At 48.4% G+C, this 17,412-nt stretch overlaps 1 protein-coding gene across 2 annotated transcripts; it reads left to right on the forward strand.

Moving 5' to 3' along the window:
• The first annotated feature begins 550 nt into the window (after nucleotides 1-550).
• On the forward strand, nucleotides 551-16,998 carry LOC140420522 (uncharacterized). Of its 2 annotated transcripts, none has more exons than XM_072504524.1 (2): nucleotides 551-2,486; nucleotides 15,099-16,998. In XM_072504524.1, exon 1 carries the CDS (start codon nucleotides 668-670, stop codon nucleotides 1,823-1,825), a length of 1,158 nt encoding a protein of 385 aa, XP_072360625.1. In that variant the 5' UTR covers nucleotides 551-667; the 3' UTR covers nucleotides 1,826-2,486; nucleotides 15,099-16,998. The 2 variants fall into 2 exon arrangements, 1 of the variants encoding a protein (XP_072360625.1); XR_011946423.1 differs by lacking the exon at nucleotides 551-2,486 and adding an exon at nucleotides 6,614-7,279.
• The last annotated feature ends 414 nt before the right edge of the window (nucleotides 16,999-17,412 follow it).

A 17,412-nucleotide genomic window follows, 5' to 3' on the forward strand; every position in this document is an offset into this window, starting at 1 on the left:
CATTGAATGGTTGGGCAGGGTCGATGGGCTGAATGGCCGACTGCAACTCCGATTTGTTATGGTTTCCGTGTCCAGGACAGGAAGCAGTGAGCATGGATCTGTTAATCTGCCTGAATCAGCACCTTCAGGAGAATTGTGAGGGCGAATATTAGATACAGCAGAGTGAGAATGGAGGGAGAGTGTGTGGGACGGAGATTTACAGCTTTTGGTGAATGAGAGAGGAAAAAATGTTCCATTGTAAGTAGAATTGTCTGTTCTGAATTTCGATCTTATGCTGACTGTAATGTCTTTTCCAAACTGTTTTCACAGGATATTAGAAGAGGAGGAATTACAGACAGATATCTCAAACATCATGTCTCGGTCTCACATACTCACTCAATTCATCAGGGCCTAAATGTCATTGGTCTTTGAATCTAGAGGGAGAATGGTTTACCGATCTGTTGACTTCAAAAGATTTTAAACATCAGTGTGACTGCAAATGCACCAAGATACACACACCCGAGTGAGAGTGTTCCAGAGCACTGACTGTGGAAAGAGCTTTAACCAGTTACACAGCTTGAATATATATCACACCATTCACAGCGGGGAGAGACCGTGCATGTGTTCTGTGTGTGGACGAGGCTTCAACTGACCGGCAAACCTGGAGAGACACAGGGATTAACAAAACATGGAGAAACCTTGGAAATGTGGGGACTGTGGGAAGGGATACAGAGTCCCATCTGCGCTGGAAACTCATCGACGCATTCACACCGGGGAGAGGCCGTTCACCTGCTCTGTATGTGGGAAGGGATTCACTCATTTAATCTGTCTGCAGTCACACCAGCGAGTTCACACAGGAGAAACACTATTCACCTGCTCTCAGTGTGGGAAAGGATTCAGTGATTCATCCAACTTCCAGAGACATCAGCGGGTTCACTCTGGGGTGAAGCCGTTCACCTGCCCTCAGTGTGGGAAGGGATTTATTCAGTCATCCAACCTACAGATACACCAGCGAGTTCACACTGGGGAGAAGCCATTCACCTGCTCTCAGTGTGGGAAGGGATTCACACGGTTATCCAGCCTGCGGACACACCAGCGAATTCACACTGGGGAGAAGCCGTTCACCTGTGTTCAATGTGGGAAGGGATTCAGTAATTCATCCACCCTGCAGACACATCAGCGGGTTCATACTGGGGAGAAGCCGTTCACCTGCTCTCAGTGTGGGAAGCGATTTATTCAGTCATCTAATCTGCAGAGACATCAACGAGTTCACACTGGGGAGAGGCCATTCACCTGCTCTCAGTGTGGGAAGGGATTCAGTGATTCCTCCACCCTGCAGACACACCAGCGAGTTCACACCAGGGAGAGGCCACTTACCTGCTCTCATTGTGGGAAGAGATTCAGTGATTCATCCACCATGCAGAGACACCAGCGAGTTCACACTGGGGAGAGACCATTCACCTGCCCTCAGTGTGGGAAGGGATTCAGTCATTCATCCACCCTGCAGAGACATCAGCGGGTTCACACTGGGGCGAGGCCGTTCACCTGTTGTCAATGTGGGAAGGGATTCACTCAAACATCCACCGTGCAGAGACACCAGCGAGTACATACTGGCCAGAGGCCTTTCACCTGCTCTCAGTGTGGGAAAGGATTCACTCAGTTTTCCAATCTGCAGACACACCAGCGAGTTCACACTGGGGAGAGGCCATTCACCTGCTCTCAGTGTGGGAAGGGATTCACTCAGTTATCCAACCTGCAGAAGCATCAGCGAGTTCACACTGGGGAGACGCCGCTCAGCCCTGCCTTCATTTTACACAACGATCCTCTGCAATCCACCAATGCCTGAATAAACGGTTCTTAAAACACTGGTATGGGTATTAAAGGCACGGGTTTAATCCTGTGTTGCGGTTTACCTATTTCCTGGCAGGTATGACCAATTCTACAGAATCGACTACATTCTTTGCTGTCCTGGCTAGGAAGAATGCCTGTTGACTGATGCCTGGGTTTTCCAAATTTCCACAAGTCCTGCCATTGGTATCTCGTGCTACCCGTAGTATTTCCCTACAATGTTTGGGATATCTGATGAACAAACATCCACTCCTCATCCACAGGTCTATGAGGATGTCTCCACTTCCTCCTCAGAACTCCGTTCTTAATGTAATAACAGTTTGGAACCATTTCAGCCTCAACTTCCATGAGACCTAAATGTGCTAATCTCTATAACTCTGGTTCTGCCTCCTGGGCCTCAGTTAATGAAGTCCTAGCAAACACTTCCTCACAATTATCCTCATTCTCAAGGATAGTTTTGGCTGCTCTACCATCTGATTGTCGTGTGACTTTAATCTCTGGCGATGAACTTTGTTTAGCCATTGGCCAGGTCACCACACACGACGGAGAAATATCTGGAAACTGTTCCCGTAACTGTTTTGTCTCCTTATCTTCCCTCAGACACTCTGTAATCATGGGTGAAGCTACAACCTTCACAACTGCCAAATAATTCCCCAAAAGTAAGTCTACTCTGTCTACAGGTAACTTCTTAACCACTCTGACAACTACAGGACCTGATAATAAATCACATTCCAATTGTACTTTATACAATGGAACTGGGATATAATCTCCACTTATCCCATTCACCAACACCGTGGGCGGGATTCTCCCTCCGACCGCACCAGAAATCTGCTGCGGCGGGCCCCCGGGATTCTTCGTCTCGCCAGCCGGCCAATGGGGTTTCCCATTGTGGGCAGCCTCATGCCATCGGGAATTCCCCGGGCTGCCGGTGAAACGGAGAATCCCGACAGCGGAGAATCCAGCCCCTTAGCTTTCATTGAACTCTCCAGAGGAAAAACCAAATCCCTCTCCAGTAAGAGAGTTTGTGTAGGATCTGTGACCCTTGAAATAATTTTGGGTTTGGCTCCATCATTTGATGAAAATGGGATGATCTTCCTCTCAGATCAAAGCCCTGCATATCTCTCACCTACCTCACTCACCACACCTGCTTCCACAGCAGAGTTGACCTCGGGTCTCCTCATTCCACTTAGGGCAACTGTCTGCTCTGCAGTATTCTCCACTTTTGATGCCTTTTCCGAATCCTCCTTATGAATCTCAACAAGTCCCATGGGCTTTCCTTGCAACTTCCAACAGGCTGTACGAATGCTTCCCACTTTATTGGGATGGTAACACTGAGACCTTTGAGTCTCACCTCCATGCTCAGTACCTTCCTTCCTAGTCTGAGGAGACGACCTCCGAGCATTCCCAGCTATCTATTCCTTACCTTGGCTACCTCTCTTCCTTTCACTCTCCCACTTCCTGTCATTAACAAAATAATGGGGGTGACGGAACAAAGATTTAAATTTACGGATCAGCTCATAATGGTCAGCCATTATTGCTGCTTGTCTAGCGGTCATCCCCCTTTGGTCTTCAACGTGGATTCTTATCACAGAAGGTATTAAATTCTTAAATTCTTCTGGGAAAATGATTTTTCTCAGAGCACCATTGCTGGTTTCAACGCCCATGCTCATAACCACTGATTAAAATTGTCCTTTCAAATTCAGTATAAGTCTGTCCTGGTTGTTTCCTTAAATTCCAAAACGTTTGCCTCATTGGCTCCAAAACTAATTGATATACATCCAGAATAGTCTTTTACCTTGTCGTAACCCTTAGACAACCCCTCTGACAGAAAAGTATAAACTTCCTGCACTTGCCCCGTCAGTTTAGTTTGCATGCTCTCTCTTCCTTCGTCCACTCTATTTGAGTTGCTATTTTCTCAAATGCCATGAAGAATGTTTCTACATCTTTCCCCTCAAATCTTGGGAGGGCTTATATAAATTTAAACAGATCCCCACTAGGATTTGGACTGGGAAGGGTTATTCCTCCTCCTTTAATTTCCTTACTTCTGCCTTTAACTCCAACCATGATTCTCTCTCTCTTCTCCCTCCCTCTTTTGTCCTCTCATTCTCTTCTCCCTCTCTCTCTCTCTTTTCTTCCCTTTCCCACATCTCCATGTGGGAAAATTATGTCACAACACCCTGTGCTGGTGCGCGGTCAATTCCAGCCCCACTTGACCCGGAGTTGCAATACAAGTGAAATTAGATGTCATTTTAAAATACCGGAGGTTCTTGGCTGAATCTGCAGTCACCAAGTTTGTAACTTTAACACAGATAACCTTTTATTAAGTACAGTATTCTTACTTAACTGTCAGAAAAATATAACTGACGATCTAATACCTCTTTCCCCTTTCTGCACTACCCTTTCTTCTTTTTTTATAAAAACATTTTATTGAGGTATTTGTGATTTTGTAACAATAACAGAAGAAACAGTGTACATACAAATATAAACATAGTGCAAAGACCGTCTTCCTCCCTCACAGGTCCCACCTTGCACACAAATGTAAATTTATCCCCCCCCCCTCTCTATCTGCTGACAGTTAATTTTTTCTAAAGAAGTCGACGAACGGCTGCCACCTCCGGACGATGCCTGACATTGACCCTCTCACGGCGAACTTGATTTTCTCCAGACAGAGAAAGCTAGCCATGTCAGTGAGCCAGGTCTCTGACTTTGGGGGCTTCGAGTCCCTCCAAGTTAATAGTATCCGTCTCCGGGCTACCAGGGAGGCAAAGGTCAGAACGTCTGCCTCGTTCTCCTCCTGGATTCCCGGATCTCCCGACACTAAGGAAATTGCCACCTCTGGACTTGGTGCCACCCTTGTTTTTAACACCTTGGACATTACATCCGCAAACTCCTGCCAGAATCCCCTATGCTTTGGGCATGTCCAGAACATATGGACATGGTTTGTTGGTCCTCCCGCATACCTTGCACACCTGTCTTCTATCTCAAAGGAACTTCTCATCCGGGCCAATGTCATGTGTGCCTGGTGAACGACCTTAAATTGTATCAGGCTGAGCCTGGCACATGATGTGGACGAGTTGACTCTACTTAACGCATCCGCCCAGAGATCGTCCTCTATCTCTCCTCCTAACTCCTCTTCCCATTTGTGTTTCAACTCCTCAGTCTGCGTTTCCTTTGACTCCATGATGTCTTTATAGATGTCCCAAACCTTCACCTCTCCCACCCAGATTCTGGAAACTACCCTGTCCTGTATCCCCCTTGGTGGTAGGAGCGGGAAGGTTGAGACCTGCCTGCGTAGGAAGTCTCGCGTCTGCAGGTACCTAAACTCATTCCCTCCCGTCAATTCAAATTTCTTCTCTACCTCCCTCAGGTTGGGAAAGCTCCTGTTGTGAACAGATCTCCCACCCTCTCGATCCCTGCTCTTTGATAAACTCCGAAACCCTCCATCCAGCCTCCCCGGGACAATCCGATGGTTATTGCAGATTGGAGTCCAGACCGATGCTCCCTCTGCTCCCACATGTTTCCTCCATTGCCCCCCAGACTCTCAGGGCCGCCACCACCACGGGGCTGGTGCAGTACTGTGCCGGCGGGAACGGCAGAGGTGCCGTTACCAATGCCCCCAAACCTGTGCCCTTACATGATGCTGCCTCTACTCCCCAGTCAATGTTAACTGGTTGTTGAATTGATCCAGCATTTCATCTCGAGGCTCTGGTCCCTCAAATATCCTGTTCCAAATTAATTCTGCGATGTGTTGCTTGTATTTCCGCTGGCAATATCGCTTGTTCTCTCTACCCATTTTCCACCAATTATATCTGTCACTATGTGTTTATTGTTAAAATATGGTAAAAAAAACGAATAAAAAGATGTTTTTTAAATCTTCTGTGAATATATTCAGTGAACCTCCCCCCACCACCATCCACCCCGGCCTCCACTGATCCCTGTGGAAGAGAAATCCAGAGACTTACAACCCTCTGAGGGAAGAGATGACTGGATTATATAACGTAGCTACAGTACGGTAGCAGCATGGTAGCACAGGTGGATAGCACTGTGGCTTCACAGCGCCAGGTTCCTAGGTTTGATTCCCCGCTGGGTCACTGTCTGTGCGGAGTCTGCATGTTCTCCCTGTGTCTGCGTGGGTTTCCTCTGGGTGTTCCGGTTTCCTCCCACAGTCCAAAGACCTTACCTTGTGTTGCCCTATTGTGTATTTTCTTTTATTCCCTTTTCTTCCCATGTACTTCATGATCTGTTGAGTTGCTCGCAGAAAAATACTTTTCACTGTACCTCGGTACATGTGACAATACACAAATCCAATCCAATCTAAGATGTGCAGGTTAGGTGGATTGGCCATGATAAATTGCCCTTTCGTGACCAAAAGGATTTGGTGGGTTATTGGGTTACGGGGATAGGGTGGAAGTGAGGACTTAAGTGGGTCTGTGCAGAATTGATGGGCTGAATGGCCTCCTTCTGCACTATATGTTCCATGTTCTATGTTTTACAATATTACACAACTAGAAATAATAATAAATATACTTTATTACTGAACCATCAATAACATATCTAATCGGTACCAGATAACTCTAGACATATCTCTGTCCTATATTAATTTCCTGCCCCTTCTGTGGAAACCAGCCCTTTAATTGTGAACATTTGGAAAGAGATATGTCTGGAGTTATATGGTACCGATTTAGCCAGACAAATAAATGTCAAGCTGAGGGAGCAAAGGATGTCAATGTCTTTAAAAGAGGAAGGAATTCACCTGAGGAAGGAACAGTGCTCCGAAAGGTAGTGTTTAAAACAAACCTGTTGTACTTTAACCTGGTGTTATAAGACTTCTTACTGTGCTCATCCCAGTCCAATGCCGGCATCTCCACATGTCTTTAAATGTCTTTAATGCTCGCATTCCTAGCATTGTTTGGCATCTTTGAATTTGTCTATATATGTGTTTCTGGAACAGACCTCTTCATTCACCTGAGGAAGGAGCAGCGCTCCGAAAGCTAGTGACATCGAAACAAACCTGTTGGACTTTAACCTGGTGTTGTAAGACTTCGTACTTTAAAAGAGAGAGAGAGACCTGGGCCAAGCTTTCCAGAGTCTGCACCCTCCCTGGATTCACTTCCTTTCCCTTCAGTTGCTGCAAGTGACCAATTGAAGGTGAGAATGAGAAAATAAATGGAAAGGGGGAGAAAAGAGTTTTACTCCCAGATGTTGGAGACAGGAGGAGGTTTCAGTCTGTGTGAAGCTCTATTTGCATTCACACATAGCCCGCACTTGATTGGCTGGAAAAGCAGAGCCTTTCAGCAGGATTGTCGGGGGCGGGGCCAATGTGCAGTTTGGACATGCGCAGTTCCGGGCCGGGGGAGGGGAAGATCAGCGAACGGCTTCCGGGCCCGTCACTGGCTGCTCAGCAAAGCTGCTGCTCCTTTGTCTTTGAAACCTCCTCCTGTCTCCAACATCTGTGAGTAAAACACTTTCTTTTCTCCCCCTTTCCATTTCTTATTCTGACCTTCAATTGGTGACTTGTTTAAATCCTGATGAGATGTTTCCCAGGCTGCTGTGGGAGGCAAGAGAGGAGATTGCAGAGGCTCTGACAATAATTTTCAAATCTTCTCTGGTCACAGGAGCGGTGCCAGAGGACTGGAGACAGATAATGTGGTGCCATTATTCACAAAGGGAAGTAGGGAAAAAACATGTAATTACAGACCAGTGAGCTTAACTTCAGTGGTGGAGAAACTGTTGGAAACAATTCTGAGGGCCAGAATTCATCTCCACTTGGGGAGGTAAGGATCAAAGAAGGATAGTCAGCATGGTTTTGTCAGGGGGAGATCGTGTTCATAGAAGTATAGAATTTACAGTGCAGAAGGAGGCCATTCGGCCCATCGAGTCTGCACCGGCTCTTGGAAAGAATACCCTACCCAAGGTCAACACCTCCACCCTATCCCCATAACCCAGTAACCCCACCCAACACTAAGGGCAATTTTAGACACTATGGGCAATTTATCATGGCCAATCCACCTAACCCGCACATCTTTGGACTGTGGGAGGAAACCGGAGCACCCGGAGGAAACCCACGCACACACAGGGAGAATGTGCAGACTCCGCACAGTAGAATTTACAGAGCAGAAGGAGGCCATTCAGCCCATCGAGTCTGCGCCAGCTATTGGAAAGATCACCCTACCTAAGCCCACATCTCCACCCTATCCCAGTAACCCCACCTAACCCTTTTCGGACATGAGGGGCATAGCCATAGCAAAGCCAATCCACCTAACCTGCACATCTTTGAACTGTGGGAGGAAACCGGAGCACCTGGAGGAAACTCATGCAGGCACGGGGAGAACGTGCAAACTGCGCACAGACTGTGAGCAAAGCCGGAATCGAACCTGGGACCCTGGAGCTGTGAAGCAACTGTGCTAACCACTGTGCTACCGTGCTGTAGATGTGGTCTACATGGACTTCAGTGTGGCTTCAGTCTGTCATGGGAGACTGGTCAAGAAGGTAAGAGCCCAATTGATCCAGGGCAATTTGGCAAATTGGATCCAAAATTGGCTTTGTGGCAGGAGGCAGATGGTGATGGTTGAAGGTTGTCTTTGTGACTGGGACCCCATGTCCAGTGGTGTTCCGATAGGATTGCTGCTGGGTCCTTTGCTGTTTGTAGTGTACATTAATGATGTAGACGTGAATGTAGGTGGCAAGAGCGTATGCAGATGACAAAACATTGGTGGAGTGGTAAATAGGAGGAAAGCCTTGTATTACAGGACGCTATAGATGGTCTTGTTAGATGGTCAGAACAGTGGCAAATGATTTTAACCCTGCAAAGTGTGAGGTAATGCATGTTGGGAGGACTAACCAGGCAAGGGAATATACAATGAATGGTAGGATCCTAGGAAGCATAGAGGACCAGAGGGACCTTGGTGTGCATGTTCATAGATCCCTGAAGTCAGAAAGACACGGAGATAAGGTGGATAATAAGGGATATGGGATACTTGCTTTTATCAGCTGAGGTATTGAATATAGGAGCAGGGTGGTTATGATGGAGCTGTATAAAATGCGCATTAGGCTACAGCTGGAGTACTGTGCAGTTATGGTTGCTACTCTAGAGGAAGGATATGATTAGACTAGAAAGGGTGCAGAGGAGATTCACCAGGATGTTGCTTGGACGTTTCAGCTATGAAGAAAGGCTGGTTAGGAGTTGTTCCCCTTACAGCTGTGGAAGCTGAGGGGTAAGTGATTGAGGTCGACAAATTTATAAAAGACATTGCAAGAGTAGATTGGAAGAAACCTTTCCCCTTAATAGACATGTCGATAAACAGCGGGCATAAATTTAAGATGAGGGGCAGGAGATTTAGAGGGTATTTGAAGAAAAACATTTTCACCAGAGGATGGTGGGATATGGAACTCACTGCCTGAATTGTGGTAAAGGTGGGAAACCTCACAACATTGAAGAAGCATTTAGATGAGTATTTGACAGGTCAAAGCACACAAGGCTACAGACCAAGTGCTGGAAAATGGGATGAGAATAGATAGGTGCCTGATAACCAGTACAGACAGGATGGGCCGAAGGGCCTCTTGCGCTGCTGTGAAACTCTCTGATTCTATGAGGACAGCGATATATCTTGTGTTGTTACATTGCACAGATTAGATACATTATTGGTGGCCTTGGAATAAAGTACATTGATTATTCCAGTCTTGTAACGTAGAACTGTCGCTACGTTATATATTTCCAGTCGGATATATTACAGAACATCAGGAGTCCAATGGACATTTCGAGTTGATGCTGACTCTCTGTTGAGCATTTCTGTCAGTCTCGAGTCTGTCCCGTTTTGTAACCCTGCAGCACCCATCCAATTTCATTTAGAAATTATTTTTAAAAAATTATTTTTATTAAGGTTTTTATCGAAACAAAATTTTTACATAACCATTAACAACATTTAACAAAAGAAGGTGCACGTTAACATTATACAAAAAAAAAAGAATATACAGTAAGCAAACATTTCCCCACCTAACCGAACCCCCCCTCCCCCTCCCAGATGCTGCTGCTGACATTTTAACGCTCTCCTAGAAAGTCGAGGAATGCTGCCACCTCCGAGAGAACCCCATCATGGACCCTCTCAAGGCAAATTTATTTTCTCAAGACTGAGAAACCCAGCTCTGTCACTAACCCAGGTCTCCACAATCGGGGCTTTCTAGTCTCCACATTAACAAGATCCGTCTCCGGGCTACCAGGGAGGCAAAGGCCAAAACCTCGGCCTCTTTGGCTTCCTGAACTCCCGGATCGTCTGACACACCAAAGATCGCGATCCCTGGACTCGGCACCACCCGCGTGTTTAGGATCTTGGACATTGCCTTAGCGAATCCCTGCCAGAATCCTTTGAGAGCCGGACATACCCAGAACATATGGACATGGTTCGCTGGGCTTCCTGCACACCTATTCTCAACCCCAAAGAACTTGCTCATTCTCGCTGCCGTCATGTGTGCCCGATGGACCACCTTAAACTGAATTAAGCCAAGCCTGGCACATGATGAAGAGGAATTAACCCTGCTTCGGGCATCAGCCCACAGGCCTGCATCCAGCTCCCCACCTAGCTCCTCCTCCCACTTGCCCTTAAGTTCCACCCTGGGGCTTCCTCCGCCTCCTGTTGTTCTTGGTAGATGTCCGACACCTTCACCTCCCCTACCCAGGTGCCAGACACCACCCTTACCCAGGTGGCAGAGACCACCCTATTGTGTATCCTATGTGGGGGTAGCAACGGAAATGCCACCACCTTTTTTTTTTTTTAGAAAGGAGCGGACCTGAAGGTATCTGAAGGCATTTCCAGGGGGCAGATTAAATTTCTCCTCCAGCACCTTCAAGCTGGGAAAAGTCCCATCTATGAACAGGTCCCCCATCCTTTTAAAACCTGCCCTATGCCAGCTTTGGACCCCTCCGTTTATCTTGCCTGGAACAAATCTGTGATTGTTGCATATCGGGGTCCAAACTGAGGCTCCTTCCACCTTCCTGTGCCTTCTTCACTTACCCCCAGATCCTCAGTGCTGCCGCCACCACCGGACCTGAGGAGTAGTGCGCCGGCGAGAACGGCAGAGGTGCCGTTACCAGTGCCCCTAAGCTGGTGCCTTTGCATGACGCCGCCTCTAACCGCTCCCACGCCGACCCTTCCCCAATACCCATTTCCTATACTTCGCGCTAAAAACAGTCTCTTTACTTGCGGGGTCCTATTTGCCCAGACAAATCCCGAGATGATCTTGTTCACCCGCTTAAAGAAGGTCTTCGGGATGAAGATGGGAAGGCACTGGAAGACAAACAAAAATCTGGGGAGGACCGTCATCTTAACGGTCTGCACCTTCCCCGCTAGAGAAAGCGGGAGCATGTCCCACCTTTTAAAGTCCCCTCCATCCAGGGGATGGTTGGGGCACACTGGGTTAAATCGCTGGCTTTTAAAGCAGACCAAGCAGCCCAGCAGCACGGTTCAATTCCCGTACCAGCCTCCCCGAACAGGAGCCGGAATGTGGCGACTAGGGGCTTTTCACAGTAACTTCATTGAAGCCTACTTGTGACAATAAGTGATTTTCATTTCATTTTTTCATTTATCCCGGCTCTACCAGCCGGGATAAGTTAAGCTTGTGCAGGGCATCCCAGTTTCGAGCCACCTGTATACCTAGGTACCGAAAGGTCTTCCCTACCATCTTACGTGAAAGCTCTCCCAGTCTCTTCTCCTGCCCTTTAGCTTGGATCACGAACATCTCACTTTTCCCCTTGTTTAATTTGTACCCTGAAAAGTTTCCGAAGTGCCTCAGTATCTGCATGACCACCCCATCCCCTCTAGTGGGTCCGAAATATAAAGGAGCAGATCATCCGCGTAGAACGAGACCCGATGCTCCTCTTCCCCCCACCCCCCCAAACCAACCCCTGCCAGTTCTTTGGAGCTCTCAGCGCTATGGCCAACGGCTCTATTGCAAGGGCAAATAATAACGGAGAGGGGCACCCCTGCCTCGTCCCTCGGTGAAGCCTAAAATACTCCGACCTCATCCAGTTCGTGCACACACTTGCATCGGGGGCCTGATAAAGTATTTGACCCATCCTATGAATCCCTCACCGAATCCAAACGTTGTTAGTGTTTCCCACAGGTACTCCCATTCCACCCGGTCAAAGGCTTTCTCTGCATCCATCGCAGCCGCTACTTCTGCCTCCCCTCCTTCTGAGGGCACCATAATAATGTTTAGGAGCCTCCGTACATTGGTGTTCAGTTGCCTGCCCTTCACGAAGCTTGTCTGATCCTCCCCTATCACCCCTGGGACACAGTCCTCTATTCTAATCAATCTTGGCCAGCAATTTGGCATCTGCGTTCAAAAGCGATATCGGTCTGTTGGACCCACATTGTAGCGGATCTTTCTCCCGTTTGAGAATGAGTGAGATCGAGGCCTGTGACATTGTTGGGGGGAGGGTTCCTCTCTCTTTAGCCTCGTTAAAGGTCCTTAGCAGGAGTGGACTCAACAGTTCCGAAGATTTCTTGTAGAATTCTACAGGATAGCCACCTGGCCCCAGGGCCTTGCCGGACTACATACTCTCTCGGTTCTTAACAATCTCCTCCAACTAAATCGGGGCCCCAGTCCCTCCACCAGATCCTCTTCCACCTTTGGAAACCGCAATTGGTCCATGAATTACTTCACCCCTTCCCCTCCCGCCGGGGGTTCTGACTCGTACAGTTTACCATAAAACTCCTGAAAGACTTTGTTCACCTCCTCTGTGTCCAAGACCGTGTTACCTTCCTTATCCCTAACTCCCCCAATTTCCCTGGCCGCCTCTCTCCTACGAAGTTGGTGCGCCAGCATTCTACTCGCTTTCTCCCCATCCTCATAGACTGCCCCTTTTACCCTCCTCGGCTGTGCTGCCGCTTTCCCTGTGGTCAGCAGATCAAACTCCGCCTGCAGTCTCCGGCGCTCCTTGAGTAGCCCCGTCTCGGGGGGTCTCCGCGTAACTCCTGACTACTCTGAGTATCTCCTCTACTAGCCTCTCTCTCTTTCTCCGCTCTTTCTTTCTTCTCCCTATGGGATCTGATAGAGATTAACTCCCCTCTGATAACTGCCTTTCAGAGCCTCCCAAACCATAGTCGCTGTTACCTCTCTCATATCGTTTGTTTCCAAGTAGTTTTGGATGTTCCTATTTATCCGCCCACAAATTCGTCCGCTAGCAGTCCCACATCTAGTCTCCAGAGTGGGTGCTGCCCTCTCACTTCACCAAGTCGCAAGTCCACCCAGTGCGGAGCATGGTCAGAGACTGCAATGGCCGAGTACTCAGTCCCCTCCACCCTCGGGATCAACGCCCTGCTCACAACAAAAAAATCTTTATGAGAATAAACTTTGTGAACATGGGATAAAAAAGAGAACTTCTTCGCCCTCGGCCGAGCGAATCTCCATGGGTCTACGCCCCCCCCACGATCCCAATCCCTCAAGTCAAGCACCAGCTTAACACTAATTCTCCCCCCATTACGCTTCCATGAGTCAGCTGGCCCATGCTGATCCCGGATGCTCCCACTTCTGTCTCCAATCATCCTGTTTTCTCGTTATTCGGGACCCTCTCATCCCATAGAAAGCCTCAATTTAACTGCCTTTACAGCCCCCAACACGAAACAAACCCCAGAGGTTAACCCAGCCCCATAAAAGAAACAGCTCCAGATGCCTGAAGAGCAGCCCTAAGTATAGGGCCCCTCTCCCCCCTCTGTGGCTGCGCTCCGCAAACGCAGAGAGCATGGCCAGAGAAACAGGCAACAAAAAGGAAAACAACATAACATATCTCCCTCCAGCCACCTCCCCAGCCCCCTCAAACATTTAACATTACTCACAATCTTATGTTAGGACAACATCATGTTACACATCCCCAAAAGAGCGTTTCATCAAAGTGTAGCTGTCCTTTAGCTCGAGTTGAACTTCTCCACGCCTCGTCCGGTGTATTGAAGTAGTGATGCCGGTCTTGATACGTGACCCAAAGCCTCGCCGGATGCAGCAGCCCGAACTTCACCCCTTTGTTGTGGAGGGCCGTCTTAGCACGGTTCAATCCAGCGCGCCTCTTGGCCAGTACTGCTCCCAGGTCCTGGTATATGCGAATTACACTGTTCTCCCACTTGCTGCTCCGCTCCTTACCAGCCCATCGCAAGACACGTTCCTTGTCTGAGAAGCGGTGAAATTGCACCACCATAGCCCTCGGCGGTTCGTTAGTCTTGGGCTTCCTTGCGAGGACTCTGTGCGCCCCGTCCAGTTCCAGAGGCTGAGGGAATGCCCCCATCCCTAGCAGAGTCCCCAGCAGCGTGATCACAAATGCACTCGCGTCCGACCCCTCCGCACCCTCGGGGAGACCCAAAATTTGCAGGTTTTGTCTCCTGGACCTGTTTTCAAGGTCTTCCAATCTCTCCTGCCATCTCTTATGCAAGGCATCATGCGCCTCCACCCTGACGGCCAGAACAAGTATCTCCTCCTCGTTATCAGAGACCTTTTTCTCGATCTCCTAAATTGCCTTTTCCTGCATCTTCTGGGTCTGAACCATCTTCTCCATTGAGGCCTTCATCGGGGCCAGAATCTCCATTTTTAATTCTGCAAAGCAGCTTCTGAGGAAGTCCTGCTGTTCCCGCGACCACTGGGCCCACGCTGTCTGACCTGAGCCGGCCGCCATTTTGTGCTCCTGCGCCCGTTCCACCCGCTTCTCCGCACTCGCTTGCTTGGCAGCCCTACTTCTGGTCCCCTCCATGCACCGATGTGGGGAACCTTTCCAGCGTTGCTTGCCCCTTCGAATTTCACTGAGGGAGAGCCGCTAAAGCTCCTAAAAAGGGCCCGTAAGTCCGTTTGCGGCAGGAGCTGCCGTATTCGCGACCTACGCTCCCATGGCTGCCACCGGAATTCTCGAGTTTAGATTTGTTGATCAGCATCAATCAGCACCACCATGAGAATTGGGAGGGGAAGGAAGTGAATGCAGTCTTTATATTATACATATTTTTAGTCCAGTGACATAGTCTCTCTGGCAGCCTACATGAAGATTTTCAGGTCCCTGTGTCCAGGACAGGAAGCAGTGAGCAGGGACCTGTCAATCAGCCTGAATCGGCACCTTCAGGCGAATTGGGAGGGTGAATATTAGACACAGTAGAGTGAGAATGGAGGGAGAGTGTGTGGGATGGAGATTTACAGATTTTGGGGAATGAGAGGGGAAAAAATGTTCTCCAGAAACTACAATTGTCTGTTCTGAATTTCTATCCTGTGCTGACCGTGATGTCTTTTGTAAACTCCTTTTACAGGATGTTAAAAGGTGAGAATTTACAGACAGGAATCTCAAATCATTGATTGTCCAACCTGGAGAGACACAAGGACACCCACATCATGGAGAAACAGTGGAAATGTGGGGACTGTGGACAGGGATTCAGAGTCCCATCTGAGCTGGAAACTCATCGACGGAGTCACACTGGGGAGAGGCCGTTCACCTGCTCTCATTGTGGGAAGGGATTCAATGATTCATCCAACTTGCGGGCACACCAGCGAGTTCACACAGGGGAGAGGCCATTCACTTGCTCTGACTGTGGGGTGGGATTCAGTCGTTCATCCCAACTGCTGACACATCAGACAGTTCACACTGGGGAGAGGCCATTCACCTGCTCGGAGTGTGGAAAGGGATTCACTCGGTTATGCAACCTGCTGAGACACAATATCACTCATACCCAGGAGAGACCCTTTAAATGCTCTGACTGCGGGAGCGGCTTCAAAAGCTCTCAGGACCTGATGACTCACCAGCGCGTTCACACTGAGGAGAGACCGTTCAGCTGCTCTGAATGCACAAAGAGGTTTAGAAAGTCATCTGCACTGCGGAGACACCAGCTGGTTCACACTGGGGAGAGGCCATTCACCTGCTCTGACTGTGGGATGGGATTCTTTCGGTCAACCCACCTGCAGATACACCAGCGAGTTCACACTGGGGAGAGGCCGTTCATCTGCTCTCAGTGTGGGAAGAGATTTACTCAGTTAATCAATCTGCAGACACACCAGCGAGTTCACACTGGGGAGAGGCCATTCACCTGCTCGGAGTGTGAGAAGGAATTCACTCAGTTATCCAGCCTGCAGAGACACCAGCGAGTTCACACAGGGGAGAGGCCCTTTACCTGCTCGGTGTGTGGGAAGGGATTCACTCGGTCCACATCCCTGCTGATACACCAGCAGGTTCACAAGTGATAACAGGGGTTGGATTCTGCTGTTTTTGCTGTTGTTAATCACATCCAGGACTGAACCATGTTCATTCTGACACTTGTTGAAGTGAGAGGGTCGGAGGCTTTCTTTCTGCTGGACTGGCTGGTCTCATGACTTTGCTTCCAGTGTGCTGATACGCTTTGAGCCTGGGAGAGCACATTTCCGCTAAAATGATCCACAAAAGGGTTGAGGAACATTTAAAAAAAAAAAAAATCTTTATTGTCACAAGTGGGCTTACATTAACACTGCACTGAAGTTACTGTGAGATTTTAACTGGGATAGAAAATAGTGTTTTTCCTCCACTACAGGTAGATCAAAAATAAATCCCGGTCTTTACAGAGATCCTAACAGGTGATTCAGAGCCACAAGTTTCAATTTCCCATTTGAGCCTCCAGCACCTTTCTGTCTCTCAATTCTCGTGTCAATGTCAGCCAGGCAACGGAGCTGAGGGCTGAAGTTAGCTGTGAATACCCTGTTGGGAATCTGCCATGGACATCACACAAACAGAGAGACAGCTAGGTTCTGGAGGACTGACTGGGAAACGGGCCTCCAACTAATCGGGGGGTGATGGTGCTGGAATAGGAGCTGGAATCAGTAGAAAGAAGAACCGTTGTTTCTGGTTGAGCTTTGTGTGAGCTGTCTGACCATGATGACCATATATAAATAGCGAACCAGGTAATATGTTGTGATGAGGGTTTAGAAACAGACCCTGGGTAGACGGGTTCACTGAAGCTGTGGACTTGTCAGCTGTACAGTGAAACGAGGCGTCCAACAGCCACGGAAACCTCTGATATTGTACACTGGGTTTAACCCTGTTCTGTATTAAACAGACCTATCTGATACTGGAGGTGATATAGTTAATCTGACCCTTTATTCATTAAATTCTAGCAATTAATAACATTGATTCAAGTACAATGTTTGCTCTGTTAATCTGTGAATAAAGTGGTGTCAGTTCATGCAGATCTATGTCTGGACTCAATTTCATTACTTATTTTTGTTACTGACTGGGTTCTCTCTCACCCTGTTTCAGTACACTGACTGGGTTCTCTCTCAGTTTCTGTCAGTACACTGACTGGGGTCTCTCTCTCTCACAGTTTCTCTCAGTACACTGACTGGGTTCTCTCTCTCTCACAGTCTCTCTCAGTACACTGACTGGGTTCTCTCTCTCTCACAGTTTCTCTCAGTACACTGACTGGGGTCTCTCTCTCTCACAGTTTCTCTCAGTACACTGACTGGGGTCTCTCTCTCTCATAGTTTCTCTCAGTACACTGACTGGGTTCTCTCTCTCTCGCAGTTTCTCTCAGTACACTGACTGGGTTCTCTCTCTCTCACAGTTTCTCTCAGTACACTGACTGGGGTCTCTCTCTCTCATAG

This window comes from Scyliorhinus torazame, chromosome 5, assembly GCF_047496885.1.
Source record: "Scyliorhinus torazame isolate Kashiwa2021f chromosome 5, sScyTor2.1, whole genome shotgun sequence".
Lineage (NCBI taxonomy): Eukaryota > Metazoa > Chordata > Chondrichthyes > Carcharhiniformes > Scyliorhinidae > Scyliorhinus > Scyliorhinus torazame.